At 42.6% G+C, this 14,671-nt stretch overlaps 1 protein-coding gene across 1 annotated transcript in view; it reads right to left on the bottom strand.

Moving 5' to 3' along the window:
* OTUD7A (OTU deubiquitinase 7A) overlaps positions 1 to 12,416 on the bottom strand; it is a gene marked incomplete at its 5' end in the record, with an annotated part of 94,504 nt that extends 82,088 nt beyond the window's left edge. The window contains 2 exons of the mRNA XM_039217186.1: positions 2,798 to 3,016; positions 12,234 to 12,416. Coding sequence (XP_039073117.1) covers positions 2,798 to 3,016; positions 12,234 to 12,416 — 402 coding nt within the window. The remainder of the gene's footprint in view (positions 1 to 2,797; positions 3,017 to 12,233) is intronic.
* Positions 12,417 to 14,671: the final 2,255 nt, after the last annotated feature.

Consider the following 14,671-nt stretch of genomic DNA (forward strand, 5'->3'; position numbering starts at 1 on the left):
TGGGGTCGGTTCTATGCTGAGGAAATATACACATTTATTCTTTATGTCTACATTGTTTTCCAGGTCCTCATCTCCCTGTCCCAGGCAGAGCCCTGGCATTCAGTCTCTCACTGCCCCAGGAGCACACTCCTGAAATGTGGGGCAGCTTTCCGGCCTCCCCAAGGCATCCTGCAGCATGGACGAGGTGCCTCCCAAGTGTTGGGTGGAGATCTCTGTTGCCCACTCTCACTATCCTCTTGATGGCAAAAACAACGTTGGTGAATTTTGCATCTTCACTCAGTAAGTTTGGGCTCTTAAAAGGTGCTTTCTAAGGCTGCATGGTTGGAGTAAAACAGTATCCTTTAAAAATACTAATCCAGGAGGTAAGATGTAGGTGATAAAAATTAACATGCAACATATGGAAAAAAAATAACAGAAAGACATTCCAAAGGAGTAAAAAATTTTGCTAAGCATGGCAAGGTCAAAGGAAGGCTCTATTATGGTGCCATAGCAGGGCTCTGTGCTCTTTACCAGGACTCTATCTTCAAATGAAGCAGCTGCCATTAGTGATGCTACCAGCCATTGTCAGGACCTCACATCAGCATTCAAGAAAAATTAGCTCATGAAACGCTTTTCTTTCTTAACCTACACCAACTTCCCCTTCTCTATAAATAGTGAATCCTTTGTTCAAAATATCTTTTCTGAATTATTCACACAGAAACAGCTTTAAAATAGCCAGCCTCCATAGTGAGTGCTTTAGGATTATTGCTAACCCAGGTGAATTGTTGTAACCCAGGTGAATCAGTCAATGACCCTGAGGTTAAGAAAGAGCAGGGCTGTGGGTGTTAGTCTGTGGGTTGCTTTTGATAGCTTTGCAGCAGCTGAGCAAACAAGTCATTGGCAGTTACAACTTCAGATCTGACACTGTTACTGGGAGTGCAGACCCTGTTCTAAAACCAAGCATGACATGGGTGAGGTATCCCTGAGTCCTGGGGCTGAGGTGACCACCAAGCTGCCCAACACAAAGAAGTCCCCACTAACCACCATCCCTTCCTATGTCTATGTCCTTCTTGGAGCAAGTTGACGAGGCTACTTCCTGGATTGCTCTACAAGAAATGGGATCAAGCCAGCTCTACACTGAAGCTCGGATCTGGTAGGGAACACCCAAGTGTCAACTTTCTGGATGTTTCCAATTTGGCCTGGAGCTCTGTGCTCCCCCTACTCTACACCCCCAGGGTGACCTGCTTGGAGCCCAGTAATGGGCTCTATGCTCTCTGCCCTTCTGCCCACGAGAAGCACTGGTCAATGCCTGGATGGTGGGGGAAGAAGGTGGTCGGGGTATTTATTTTTCCAGCATCTTCTCTCCTTGAAGCCACGCCTTCTTGTAAGGCTTTTTCCATCAGCTTCTTTCATCGTTTGTCTCTTTGCCAGGCCAAAGAGTGGCAGTGCCCCTGTGGTGCCATTTCCAAGCATGACGCTTTCCTTTGCTGGTGTTCTTAATGCCTGATCATTCTTTCATCAACATTGCCTACTGATGCTACCAGGATGGGTAGGGAATGCTGATGACTGGTTCATCTGCCAATGTCAAGACGATACCAACTACAGATCCTTCTCTTCAGTCTTCTGAAACACTCCAAAGGCCTGCATATTTTCAGTTGTGTCTTGGTGACAAGCTAAGTCTAATTCTCTGACAGAGCAGCACTTGCTGTCTGTGGGCCTGAATATACCCTCTCTCCACCATGCTCAGCCAATGGCTCCCTGTCTTGCTCCCCTGAGATGTGCCACGCAGGAGCACCTCCATGTGCCAGGCCTTTGGAAGTGGAGGCTATACTCTGCAGCAGCTGGGAATAGCTGGATAACAATGGAGTCAGAATGCCTTGCCCCCTGCCCCCCAATCCAACCACGTGAGGACACACTCCAAGTACACCGTCAACCCACGCTGGTGGTGGGGGCAGGGTGGTGCCCATGGGAAATGAATGCGGGGCCCAAGAAGGGCAAGACACAGCCTTCTGCCTGCATATCTGAGAAGCCCTGAACATATGATTTTGCAAAGATTTATAATGAAAATGGTGATGAGTAAGAGAGGATATTTGCTCTGTCTCAGGAAGAACTTACATCTGCTTTAGACACTTGTTTTGAACGAATTGTGTTATCTTTAGGAACCCCAAAGAAGACAAGTTTGGCTTGCTCCCCAAATCTCTTCTTCATTGGGCTGTCAGAAGAAATGCTAAGAAAAAGGGGAAGACTGAAGTCATGTTTTGTGTTTTCTCAACCCTGGAGGCCAGCAAGGCTGGGAGGGCAGGAGACGACAGCCACACTCAGCTCATGCCATAAATACTTAACTCCACCACGCTGCCCCCTGTCTTCTTGTCTTTGCAGATAGGAAAACTGAGGCTCAGGGAGGTTACATAACTGGCTCATGTATATAGGAAGTGATAGGGTCTCCTATTTTTCCCAAAGCCATGGTCTTTCTTACGTTTCATTTGACACCCATGGGAGGGTCAGAGGGAAAAAGGAGAAAAGTAAGGCAAAGCCAGAGATTGTCTTTAGAGGGGGCTGACCTAGTCAGGTTAAATCTGGGAACAAAGGGAAAATTCAAGGGATCTCAGCACCGAACAGCCACTGGCCCCTACCAGCTGGGGCTGCATTGGAGCAGAGCATATCTGCAGAGCAGGAGATTTTCTGAAAGCTTCCAGAGTCTGAATTTGAAACACCTGACTCAGACAACACGTGTCCCTTGCTCACTGATCTTAGTTACACTAGCTTCATTTGCTCCCTGAGCCCAAGGAACACGGGCCTGTGGGAGCCAGCAGCTCACCTGCCTGCTCCAAAGCCACCATGGTCGCCTGCTCGATCAAGTCCCGTTCAATGAAACTCCTGAAGTCTTCGCTGTACACACTCAGATCCGGCAACTGGAATGTATAGATGGGCATCTCCAGGGGGAACTGCTCATTGTTGCACTCACTTGCCACGTGGGACCGGGCCAGGGAGACGATAGCTGAGCTGGCGTGGGAAATTCCCCGAGAAAGTCGCTTCTCTGCAGGAGGAGTGGGAAAGACAACCACAGGAAATGAGTAGGGTGGGTGCCTGGCTCTGTGAGCATGCATGCACACGCATGTGCATGCACAACTCTGCTCACACACGTAACACACACACACAGGCACACACACACATTCACCCACACACCTGTCACTCTTTTCCTGCAGGCCTCCCTGCTGCTGGAGTTAACATTACCACCAGCTGGCATATGGCACTTACTCACTCTGAGTCATGAAACCATTCAGAAAGAGGCGAGCTGCGTGTCTACCACACAAGTATGCATCAGCATCATTAAAGATCACCAGCCTTCCTTTTGGGTCTTAAGTTACATCTAACTCTGGTCAGCAGGGCCATCCTCTGCTAGTTCTGAGGAACGTGAGCCAGACTACTCTTTGTTTTCATCCATTTACATACTTCAAGCAAGAGCAATTGGTTCAGGCTTCCCCACCACAGAGAAGTTACTAAAGTTACTCCGACAAACGCATCTCGCATAACGATGCCCCACATACAGATATGAAGCCATTACATCCAGTTCACTTCTGTCTTGGTTTTCCTTCATCGCAGCACTCAAAAAGTACTGGGCTCTCCAACCAAAGGGTGAAAAGCGCAGTGTAAATTCCTCTGATGTACATGATATTACTCTATTAGGAAGTTAATTATGTGATCTCAATGCCACAGCAAAAAAGTGGATGTCTTTGTTCTCCTCTTGTTTTTTTAATTAAAAATATTTTTTTAATGTTTATCTTTAAGAGAGAGAGAGAGAGACAAAGAGAGACATGAGTGGGTGAGGTGCAGAAAGAGAGGGAGACACAGAATTTGAAGCAGGGTCCAGGTTCTGAGGAGTCAGCACAGAGCCCAACATGGGGCTTGAACTCACAGGCCATTAGATCATGCATGACCTGAGCTGAAGTCGGACACTTAACCGACTGAGCCACACAGATGCCCCTCTTGTTTTTGTTTTTTAATGTTTATTTATTTATTTAGAGAGAGAAAGACAGCAAGAACATGTGGGGGAGGGACAGGGAGAAAGGGAGAGAGAGAATTCCAAGAAGGCTCCATGCTCAGCACTGAACCCCAACGCAGGGTTTGATCTTGTGACCATGAGATCATGAACTGAGCCAAAATCAAGAGCCAGATGCTTAACCGACTGAGCCACCCAGGCGCCCCACCCTTGATTTTTTAAGCCCTGTCCTTAATAGCTAGCATTTACCATAATACAAGTATTCTTAAATACAAGGTGTTAAGGGAGAAGTTTTGTTTAGAATCCGTATCTATAATAACAGAATTCTTTTAACAAGACAGAAATCCTCTTTCAATTATCTCAGAAAAACAAAATTCAAACGTGTTTAGATGAGTATTGTCTAAACCTGTGGCAAATTCATAAAAGTATAACCACTCGGGTCATGAGGACTCCCATTTCATTTCATATTAGCCTGCTCACCCATCAGGCTCTGTGCTCATGCTGATGCCACTTTGAAGCATGTCCCTGCCTGCCTGTGCTCACAGAAAACACACACTGGTGCCTTCATCCAGAATGGGAGTTCTGACTTCCCCGTGGGCAAGAGCAGTAGACAGAAATGTCATTAAAGTAATTTTGCTTCAGCAAACTGAAGAAAACAAGAGCCTTTTGATCCTGGGGTAGGTTGGTTTTAAATTTAAAGTCAGTTCTCAAAAGTCTCAAGTATCTTTATTAAAATGCATAGCGGGTCCCACAGAGTATTTTAAAATGGGTAGTTTTGATACACCTTCAGTTGGATTCTGAGACCACGATGACTAGTTATTTTGAGGAAAGGCAAAGAGAAGTTAAACCACATAGCCATGGGAAAGAAGAGAAATGGAGCACACAGGGCCTGGCTTATCTACCTTGGTGGATGGCCCACGTGCTTCCTGCACTGTCCACATCCTTGAGAGCAGGAGCAGAGGAGACTCCGAATCATTCTGTCATGTTCTCTAGGTCTTGCAAGCCATGTTGATGTCTCGCCTTTTGCTACAAACTACAAAGCCTGTATCTGTGAAAGTAGGAACTGCCCCATCCACTGGGATCTGATGGAGATGGAAATCAGCTGTTCTTTAATACCTGCAGTGCTATGTGACCCCACAATCCACTGGGCAGACTCACAATGCTGCTCTCAACAGTGGGAATCTGCCACACGGGGTCATCTACACTCCTTCATGGCTCATCACTCAGTACCCATTTGCCAATTGATGACATGCTATTAGGACCCTGGAAATATTGTGATTCATAGTATAGTATGATTATATTTAGCAGTTCCAAATATTAAATATTTGGAATCTGAAAGAAAAAGCCCGAAAGAAAAAGTCTGAAAGAAAAGCCCCCAAAGGGGGCACTTGGGTGACTCAGTTGGCTGGGCATCTGACTTCGGCTCAGGTCATGATCTCATGGCTTGTGGGTTTGAGCCTCATGTCAGTCTCTGTGCTGACATCTCAGAACCTGGAGCCTACTTCGGACTCTGTGTCTCCTTCTCTCTCTGCCTCTCCCCCATTTGTACTCTGTTTCTGTCTCTCTCTCAAAAATAAACAAATATTTAAAAAATCAAAAAGAAAAGAAAAAGATTTTTTGAACTAAAAGTAAATTATGTTAAAGCCCATATGAGAAACATATGCGCCTAATGCTAACATTTCCCCACCACCATCTCCATGAATGCACATACACAATCATACACAGACACATACATGCACACACACTTTGATTTTAAACATGAACTCAGTGATCCTTCTTTTAGGGGTATAAATGAATTGTGTGACACGGATTACCATGTTCAAAGTTATGCCCCAGAGAAATAAAGAGGTTAAAAAAAGAACATAGAGAATGCACAAAATTTTACAACTGTTGACAAAGCCAATTATTTAAATTGTCTGTGATTTATGCCAGGAGGGGTGTTTTAACTACATTTTCTTATTTTCTGTATTCCTGATGCTCTGGCATGTAGGGTTCCCTGACCGGGGAGAAGCTCTCCCTACCAGGACTAAGCAGTTCTGAGAACAAATAACTCAGAGGGAAGGAGCATGCCTTTCCTATGCAAACAGACCTATCCAAAGCCCATAATCTGAACTACCTCTTCTATCTGATTCTTAAACTCCAGCAAGCAATACTCCTCTGCACCCTGGGGCAAGGTACGAGACATTTAGGGATAGCTTCTAAGCCCCAGAGAGCCTGCTCAAATTATTCAATCTTGCCAATCTTGTATCTGTTTACCTTGCTTTGCCTTTTCCAAGGAAATCACAATAAGGGCTCATGTCCATGTTTTTCCTTTCTGTTCCTTCTGCGTCCTGACCAATCTTGGTGCTTCCCCATGTGACCCTGTACATTGTTCCACGACTCTTACTTTTAGGGAACTGTTAGTATAAAAACTTCCTTCCTCAAATTATTTTCCATGTTTACATATCTCATCATATCTGGTTAAAACAAATCCTAAAACAGATTTTTAAAACAGGTGCACAAACCTTTTTCAAAAGGGACAGATATAAGTACTTTAGGCTTTGTAAGTCATGTGGTCTTCTTTTAATATTTATTTTTGGGAGAGCACAAGTCGGGGAGGGGTAGAGAGAGGAGGACAGAAGATCTGGAAGGTGGCTCTGCACTGACAGTCTGACTCCAGTGAGCCTGATGTGGGGTTCGGACTCACGAACTATGAGATAATGACCTGAGCTGAAGTCAGACACTCAACCCACTAAGTCAACCAGGTGCCCCATAAATCATGCAGTCTTGGTCACAGCTGAACTCTCTAGCACTAAAGTAGCCATTGCCAATGCAGAAATGAATTGGCTTATGGGCCATTGTTTGCCAACCCCTAATTTATAATATGGAGACCTTCGTTTTCCATATTAGTGCATTATGATTTCAAGAACTAAGTTAAAGGATACATATATCTAATTCAGAAACTATAATTTTTAATTTTAATTTTTTATTTACTTAAAATTATTTTTAATGTTTATTTATTTTTTTTGAGAGAGAGAGACAGAATGCAAGCAGACAAAAGGGAGAGGGAGACACAGAATCCAAAGCAGGCTCCAGGCTCTGAGCTGTCAGCACAGAGCCCAATGCAGGGCTCGAACTCACAGACCATGAGATCATGACCTGAGCCAATGTTGGATGCCTAACTGACTGAGCCACCCAGGCGCCCTCTAATTTTACAAAAGTAGATAGTATTGTTCACAAAACTCAATAGAATTATGCGACAAACATGTTTGTTTTTTACTCCTTAAGTAATATGTGATAAAAGTTACATAGCAGCAGGTATTTATTAGGCTCTGAATCCACCAACCTCTCTGGAAGCAGAGAGGAGAGTCCTTCTAGTACCCTCAGCAGGAGGAAAAATAATGGGATGGTTGGTTTGCTGCCAGTCAAAAAGGGCAGGAGCAGCCATGTTGTCATCTGTCTGGACTGTCACTGCATGAGAGAGCCCAGCAGCCTCAACTGTGTGGTGCTGAAAAAACACACAGTCATGGAAGACCCTGATAGGGAAGGCCACAGGGAATGATTAGAAGTGGTGGTCTCTTCAGAGTCATACCTAATGGCAGCAATGGAGGAGAACTTACCAACAATATAACCAGATAGACAAGAAGTGACAGAGCCTCGGTATCCTTTCCCTAACCTGCCTTGGAGGTCCACAGGAGCAGAAGAGGGGGGTGGGCTAGGTTCCATGGATAGAGGCTCCAGGTGGGGGTAGGATTCTGGCCATGCCTTTCCTCACCCTAGCACAGTTCTGGGCAGGTTACTACTCACATCATTACCTCCAACGTGTGAGCAAGCAACAGTGTTAGCCAATTGCAGCTGGAGGAACATCAGGGCAATACTGAACCACAGCTGGGGGGAGGGGGGGCACACTAATAATAACAGGTGGGCTGGCCAGGCCCTAAGCCTTCCCTCCTCTCTCCAACACACACTGTGAGCTTGACAGTTACAACACATGGAAATGAGCAATTACTAGGACAGAGGTGCTGGAGGTTCCCTAAGGAGTGGAGCTAACTTCAGTAAAGAGAGCAAGCAGGGAACATTTTCAGCCCATATTAAAGCATTCAAAGCTCTCCAACTTAAGTGCACTTCCCCCACACTCTCATTCAGAGGAGCACCAGCAAGAGCCCATGCCTTTGTCCCTTTCCCTGATATACAGTATGAGCAGAGATGGCCGATAACCACAGGTCCTCTGCAGGCCCATGGAAAATTTAGAACACACCTGAGGAGTGTTATAGTGTCACAAAAAATCCACAACTACCTGTGCCAGAGGAAGCAAAGTAAATAGACTGGAGGACAAGATTTTAAAATGAGCCTAGTAAATGTGTTCAAAGAGATAAAAAGAACATTAGGATGCACAGTAATAATGACAAAGGGCTAATTTGGAATAAAAAGTATGAATGTTGATTATTAGAATGGATTCAAATAAAGAATGAATTAGGAAGTTGGAAGACTGGGTCAAGGAAATCTCTTAGAAAATGTGAAAATGCGATTTAAGAAAACAATGGAGGGATGATTTTAAAGCACTCAAGGAATATTAATTTGGACCTAGAATTCTAGTTTCACTAAACAAAAATTTAAGAATATCATGTAAACATGTTAAGGCACCCAAAGCTTAAGGAGACTGATTATATAAAAACTCTTTATGAAAGTAGTTTTTGATAAAGTACTCTTTCTGCAAAAGGTAAATGTGAGTAAATAAAGTTAATGGTTGTCTAAATAGACAACAAAATGAACCTAAATGTGATTGAGGACAAGTGGAGGTAGGAAGGGAGAAGACAAAACATATACGTACTAAGGCATATACCCTGTTTTCTTCAGGGTAAAATTTAGTTGTTAATACATTTTTTTTTAAATGATAGGAAGAAAACATAAATATAGGTTTGCATAGGTTAGTTACTGGTAACTATAACCTAAGTAGTGGTAGAAAGTATAACTTTCAAATCATTAGAAAGATTTAATTAGCCAGAGGAGATAGAAAAGGAGAAAAATACACCAGAAAAGCCTGGCAAATAACACATACAGCATAAATAACTACAGGTATGATAATAATTACAAATAAAGTAAATGGATTAAATTCCCTTCTCAAATGACAGAGACTCTTGGATCAGGTAATAAAATAATATCTGATGATAAATTATTTATAAGAATCACATTTAATATAAAATGACAAGGAATGATTCAAAATAACAGCAGACAAATTATATTCCAGGCAAATTTGAACTGACAGAAGGGCAGAATACAGATTTCATATCAAGCAAAACAGATATTAAGATAAAAAACAGTCTAGGGCACAGAAAGACACTCTAAATATCAGTAACAAAAGAACATTGGAACAAGATGTCCTAACAATTATGAGAACACCTAACAAGATGGCCTCTAAATATAGTGGAAATAATGAACCTAAGAGAAGAAATGGATAATGTGCATTAGCATTTCTAACTCAATTCTGGCTTTTCTAGACAACAGAGTAAGCATAAAAGAAAAATCCAAGACATAGGTTCCAATGTAGCTTGAATAATAAGGCTGGGCTAACAGAAACAAAGACAACATTCATTCACAACAGTTTGGGAAGGCTGACCTCCTGCAATAGGATAAGAAATGAAATTCATTTAATGTAATTACATTTCATATGAATATTAAGAAGAATTTAAATTATTTTAGATGTTCTGATTGTATGTACTTAGAAAACTCAAGATATTCTCTTAGAAAAAAATGATTAGCTTTAATAAGAGAATTTATGTAAATTACTGCATAAGACATAAATATGTAAAAATAAGTTGCTTTTCTCTGTGCCTAAAATCTTAGAATCTGACTAAAAAGAGAGGCATATTTAATGTTCTTGGATGGGAAAATGATATTACAATATGCCAATTATTCTTAAAATAAAAATTCAATCCAACCCAACCAGAATTCCAAGTTTAAGGTTTATATGGCAGAATAAATACCAAAAATAGTGGAAAATTTTTGGAAAAGAATAGCAGTAAAAAAGTTGCCCTAACAGAAAGTATACTATATAAAACTACCAGAGTCAAGGTAACAGGATGAATGACCACGTGAATTGACAGACAGAGTCCAGAAACAGATCCAAGTATATTTGGGAATTCAATATATGGCAAAGTTGTTGGCATTTTAGTTCCGTGGGAAAAGAATGCTTTACTCAATAAATGTGCCAGGGTAACTAAATCTTGATCCAGAAGAAAGCAAGACTAGATTCTCCCTATTACTTATACAAGAATTTCAAATCAATCAAAAGACCTAAGAACAAAATTTTATGATTTACTTATTTATTTTTGAAAGGGAGAGAGTGCAAGTGAGTGGGGGTGGAGAGAGAGAGGGGGGAGAGGGAGAGAGAAGCGGGGCTCACCCCAAGTGGGGCTCTAGCTCACAAACTGAGATCATAACCTGTGCCAAAGTCAAACGTTTAACTGACTGAGTCACCCAGGCACCCACTAAGAAAATTTTAAACAAATATAGGAACATATTTCAGTAACTTTGTATTCCAGGAGAACTTCTACAGCAAGAGAGGATACCCATCAGCCATGAATCCATAATAATATAAACATTGTGTGTGGCAAAGTACTATGTAAACAAAGTCATAAAGTAAGTGATACACTGGGAAAGATATACACATATATAAAAATATATGTTTGTAGTCCTAATCACAAACAATGCAACAAATTGATAAGAAAACTGAAAATGAATCAATAGAAAAATGGGCAAAGAATGTGAACAGGTATGTTGCAGAAGGGAAAGTCCAACTGGCTAACAAACAAATGACAAGATAAAAATTAAAATAGGAGACACTTTTTTTCTCCCTTCACGGTAGAAAAGTAATGTAAAACTATCACAGAAACATCCAGGACTGGCAAGAGTGAAGGGAGATACCTAGTTTTGCACATGGCAAGCAGAAATGGGTCTGGGAAAAGAGTCTTGAGGTTATTGAATTAAAGATACAGCGGGGCGCCTGGGTGGCTTGGTCGGTTAAGCGTCCGACTTTCGCTTGGGTCATGACCTCGCGGTTCGTGGGCTCGAGCCCCGCGTCGGGCTCTGTGCTGACTGCCAGCTCCGAGCCTGGAGCCTGTTTCAGTCTGTGATTCCCTCTCTCTGACCCTCCCCTGCTCGTACTGTCTCTCTCTCTCTCTCCTAGAAATAAATAAAAACATTTAAAAAAAAAAAAAAGATACAGCAGGTGTTGGCAGAGCAAATCCATTTTGGGGACATTGACCTATAGAAATAAAAGCACTAGTATGTAAGATCACGGGCAGAAAGTTGTTTATTTTTAGCCTTGCTAAGAGTATCGGAAACAAACAAAACACCAAAGAAAAACCAGGATAGCCATTAATACAGTAGTGGTTTAGAAATGATTGCATGCTATAGAACAAAATATTGAGACTATACTCGATTTATGGTTAAGTGAAACAAGTGATTTGAGAAGTATTCTATGCATTTGACTCTGATGCATTCTGAATGAGCATAGGAAAAGGAAGGAGGAGACAGACCAAGATGCCATCATCGGTTATTATGTCAGTGAGATTTGAGGGGAGTGGAGAAGAAAACTCTGAAATTTTCTTTATATATCTTTGTACTATTTCTTTCATTATAGTAAACACATCTGACTTCTTAATAAAAAGAACAGAGAGGGGCACGCTGGGAGGTTCAGTTGGTTAAGTGTCTTATTTGGCTCAGGTCATGATTTAACAGTTTGTGAGTTTGAGCCCTATGTTGGGCTCTGCACTCACAGCACAGAGCCTGCTTGGGATTCTCTCGCTGCCCCTCCCCCATGGGTGTGTGTGTGTGTGTGTGTGTTCATTCTCTCTCTCAAAATAAATAATAAATAAACTTTAAAAATACATAAAAAAAGAAAAAGAACAGAGAAAAGGGAGCCCTTGGGACAGTGAACACTGATAATGTACAGATCTGGAAATTATGCTACTTAGGGAATAACTGAAGGGACTAAAGGTGCTTGGCTTAGAAAGGCTCCAGATTCAGTAGAAGTGTGGGCCCTCAATCATGTGGGCTCCTAGGGGACTGGACTCCCTCTCCTGCTTTTCTGAGGCAGAGGGAGGAGCCAGGAACAGAAGCTGCAATGCATATTTCAGCTTGATGCACCAACAGCCTGATTTGCAGCTGAGAGATGATGACCTTGCCATTCTTTGAAAGCCCCACCCCCCACTCCCCTCTGCAAGCCATGGCACCCTGGGGAAGCTGCTTCTGGGCTCAGTCCCTTGCCAGGTACCTTGGGCAATGTCGTCCTGCCTCTGCAGGCAGGGTCTTTCCACCTTGTGCCCGGGCTGTGGCGGCTCTCGCTCTGGCTGCTTGGGACACCTGCCCTCGTTGAACACATGTGGCAGGTTGGCTGTGTGCACCTGTCGGAGCTGCTCATAGTCACTCAGAGCGGCTGTCAGGTCCCAGTTTTTGCCTGTGGACAAGAAATGACAAGAAATTACAATATGAAGGATCTCACGGTAGAAAAAACTGTGCGAGAAGCATTCTTAATTAGCACTTTGACTAATGAACTTTCCACCAGCGTTCTTGTTTCTCAAAAGGGTACAATAGCTTGATGCATAATCTCTAAAAGTAGAATTTAGCACTCATGGCTGATATCCATCTGAAATATGTGACTATATCTATTCTCATAGCTTTTAGATTCACACACACACACACACACGCACACACACTTCAGAACATTACATTCCTAATTATCATGTCCCCCTCTACCCTTTTGACAATAAAGTTGTAGAGCTTAACCTCTGAGGGAAGCAAAACATAAACTATAAAAAAATTTAATGAAAAGAATTCCCAAATTTTCTTTGGGCTTTTGCTTAGAGTTTTGCTTTTCTTTTTAAGCTTAATATGGGTAAAGCAGAAACTTGGGAGAATTTCTCTGTGTTAACACCTTAGCGGGAGGCAGATGTCTGAGTTCTGACCCTGAACTGGGTAAGATGCCAGTCCCAAAGGGGGTGACGGCCTGGGACAGCTGTAAGCAGAGCCCCTGGGCACTGAGATGGGTGTAGTGCTGAAGGGGACTTTTCACAACACTAGGGGGAGCTGTTCTGGGAGCTGCAACACTGCAGGTCTTTAATTTCTGACTCTGAGTCAATGGGTTTCTAATGGAGGCATGGAGTCTTCTGGCGTCATGAACTTTTTAAAGACAAAGAACTAAAAGCCTAGCTTTCACATCAAAGAGCAAATAAAATCTTATCCTCTTCTGGATAACTTCAAATTGCAGGTATTAACCATATTGACCCAATTACACGCTGAATTATGTTATATGTACAACATAATGAGACTTTAAATGTACGAAATAATATCAGGACATCATTTTCTCCTCTTCTAATTCTAGTGCAGACTTGACGCCACCAATCATAATCTTTAAATTGTATCATATGGCCACTTGTAATCACATTTTTTTTTCTTCAGAGTCAGCTAACAGAGATGCAATAGCTGCATGTTTGTACCATCTCAGTGGATAAGAAAAGCAAACTAAACCTATCTGGGTCACCCAACAGAAAAGAACAGCAGGAGCCGGTGGTTTTGTAAGTGATAATAAATAGCTGGGGCATTGGTGTAATGCAGGCTGGTTATCATTAAGTAGTAGAAGTGGAAAGTGGTGGTCGTGGCCATGGGGCTGAGGTGGTAGCCAAGACAGGGCTGGTTTTGGGAAACTAAACTGAAGCAGAAATGTCAGAACACACTTTCACACTCACATAGGACCAACCATCACAGTGTACAAATATTACCCACATGATACAAACCTGGCATTTTCAAGCATAAGCGGTAGTGATGATCCAATGGGCATTAATGTTCCAAGAAAACAAAGATAAGACCCTTACCTTTAGGGAAATCATGCCTTAGCAGGGTTGATGACCTAAGAGGCACCCTGCTCCAAGGCATGGCTGAGGGGGGCACATGCCCAAGGGAGGGTCAAGCCTGGGTGGAGGAAGAAGGTCAAGGGGAGAGGAGGTAGAGCAGGCCTGTCTTGATTAAAACCCATGCTTTTGGGGCTATAGTTCCCTTGAAGCTGTCTTGTTTAGGGCGTCACAGCTCCTGGTTATGGACTAACTTTCACCCCCTCACCCTGCCTTGCCCATCCATCATGACCCTTCAGAACAGGACTTGTCCTCTTCTCCTGTATCCCTCACTCTCTGTCTTCAATCTGCCAGTGTTTTCAGCTGCTGAGTCCTTACTCTTCCCCATGCACTTACCTGTACCACATGAAATTCTTACTCAGGTGTCACTAGGGCCATCTAAACACAGCAGGCCAGCAGGCCCATGAAGGAGCAGCAGAAAGCCTCACTAGAACAGGGACATTTAATAGTCCCTTTTATCCTATGCCTCTGAATACTTTATGCCCCCTTTTCTGGCTGCTTTGTCTTTTTTTACCCTTAAAACACACAGGTTCCCCCCATTTTTTCTTTCTTCTCTTAATTTATATCCTCTTTTAAAAGTCAAGACCATCCCTATGTGAATAATCTTAAATCTAGTTATAATTTAAGGCCAAATATCTAACTATGGCAGAAGCTAGGTGACTATTCAATTTCTATTTTCCTCTAATTCTTTATGCATAGAATGCTGATTTGGGATTGCAATCCACACAGCTAGAAATACTCATTTTTCTCCTTTAGCCAACATGAGATCTTCAAAATATGTTCCTGTTGTCATATCTCTCTGTAT

The sequence above is a fragment of the Hyaena hyaena genome, unplaced genomic scaffold, assembly GCF_003009895.1.
Source record: "Hyaena hyaena isolate Hyena2069 unplaced genomic scaffold, ASM300989v1 scaffold_670, whole genome shotgun sequence".
Lineage (NCBI taxonomy): Eukaryota > Metazoa > Chordata > Mammalia > Carnivora > Hyaenidae > Hyaena > Hyaena hyaena.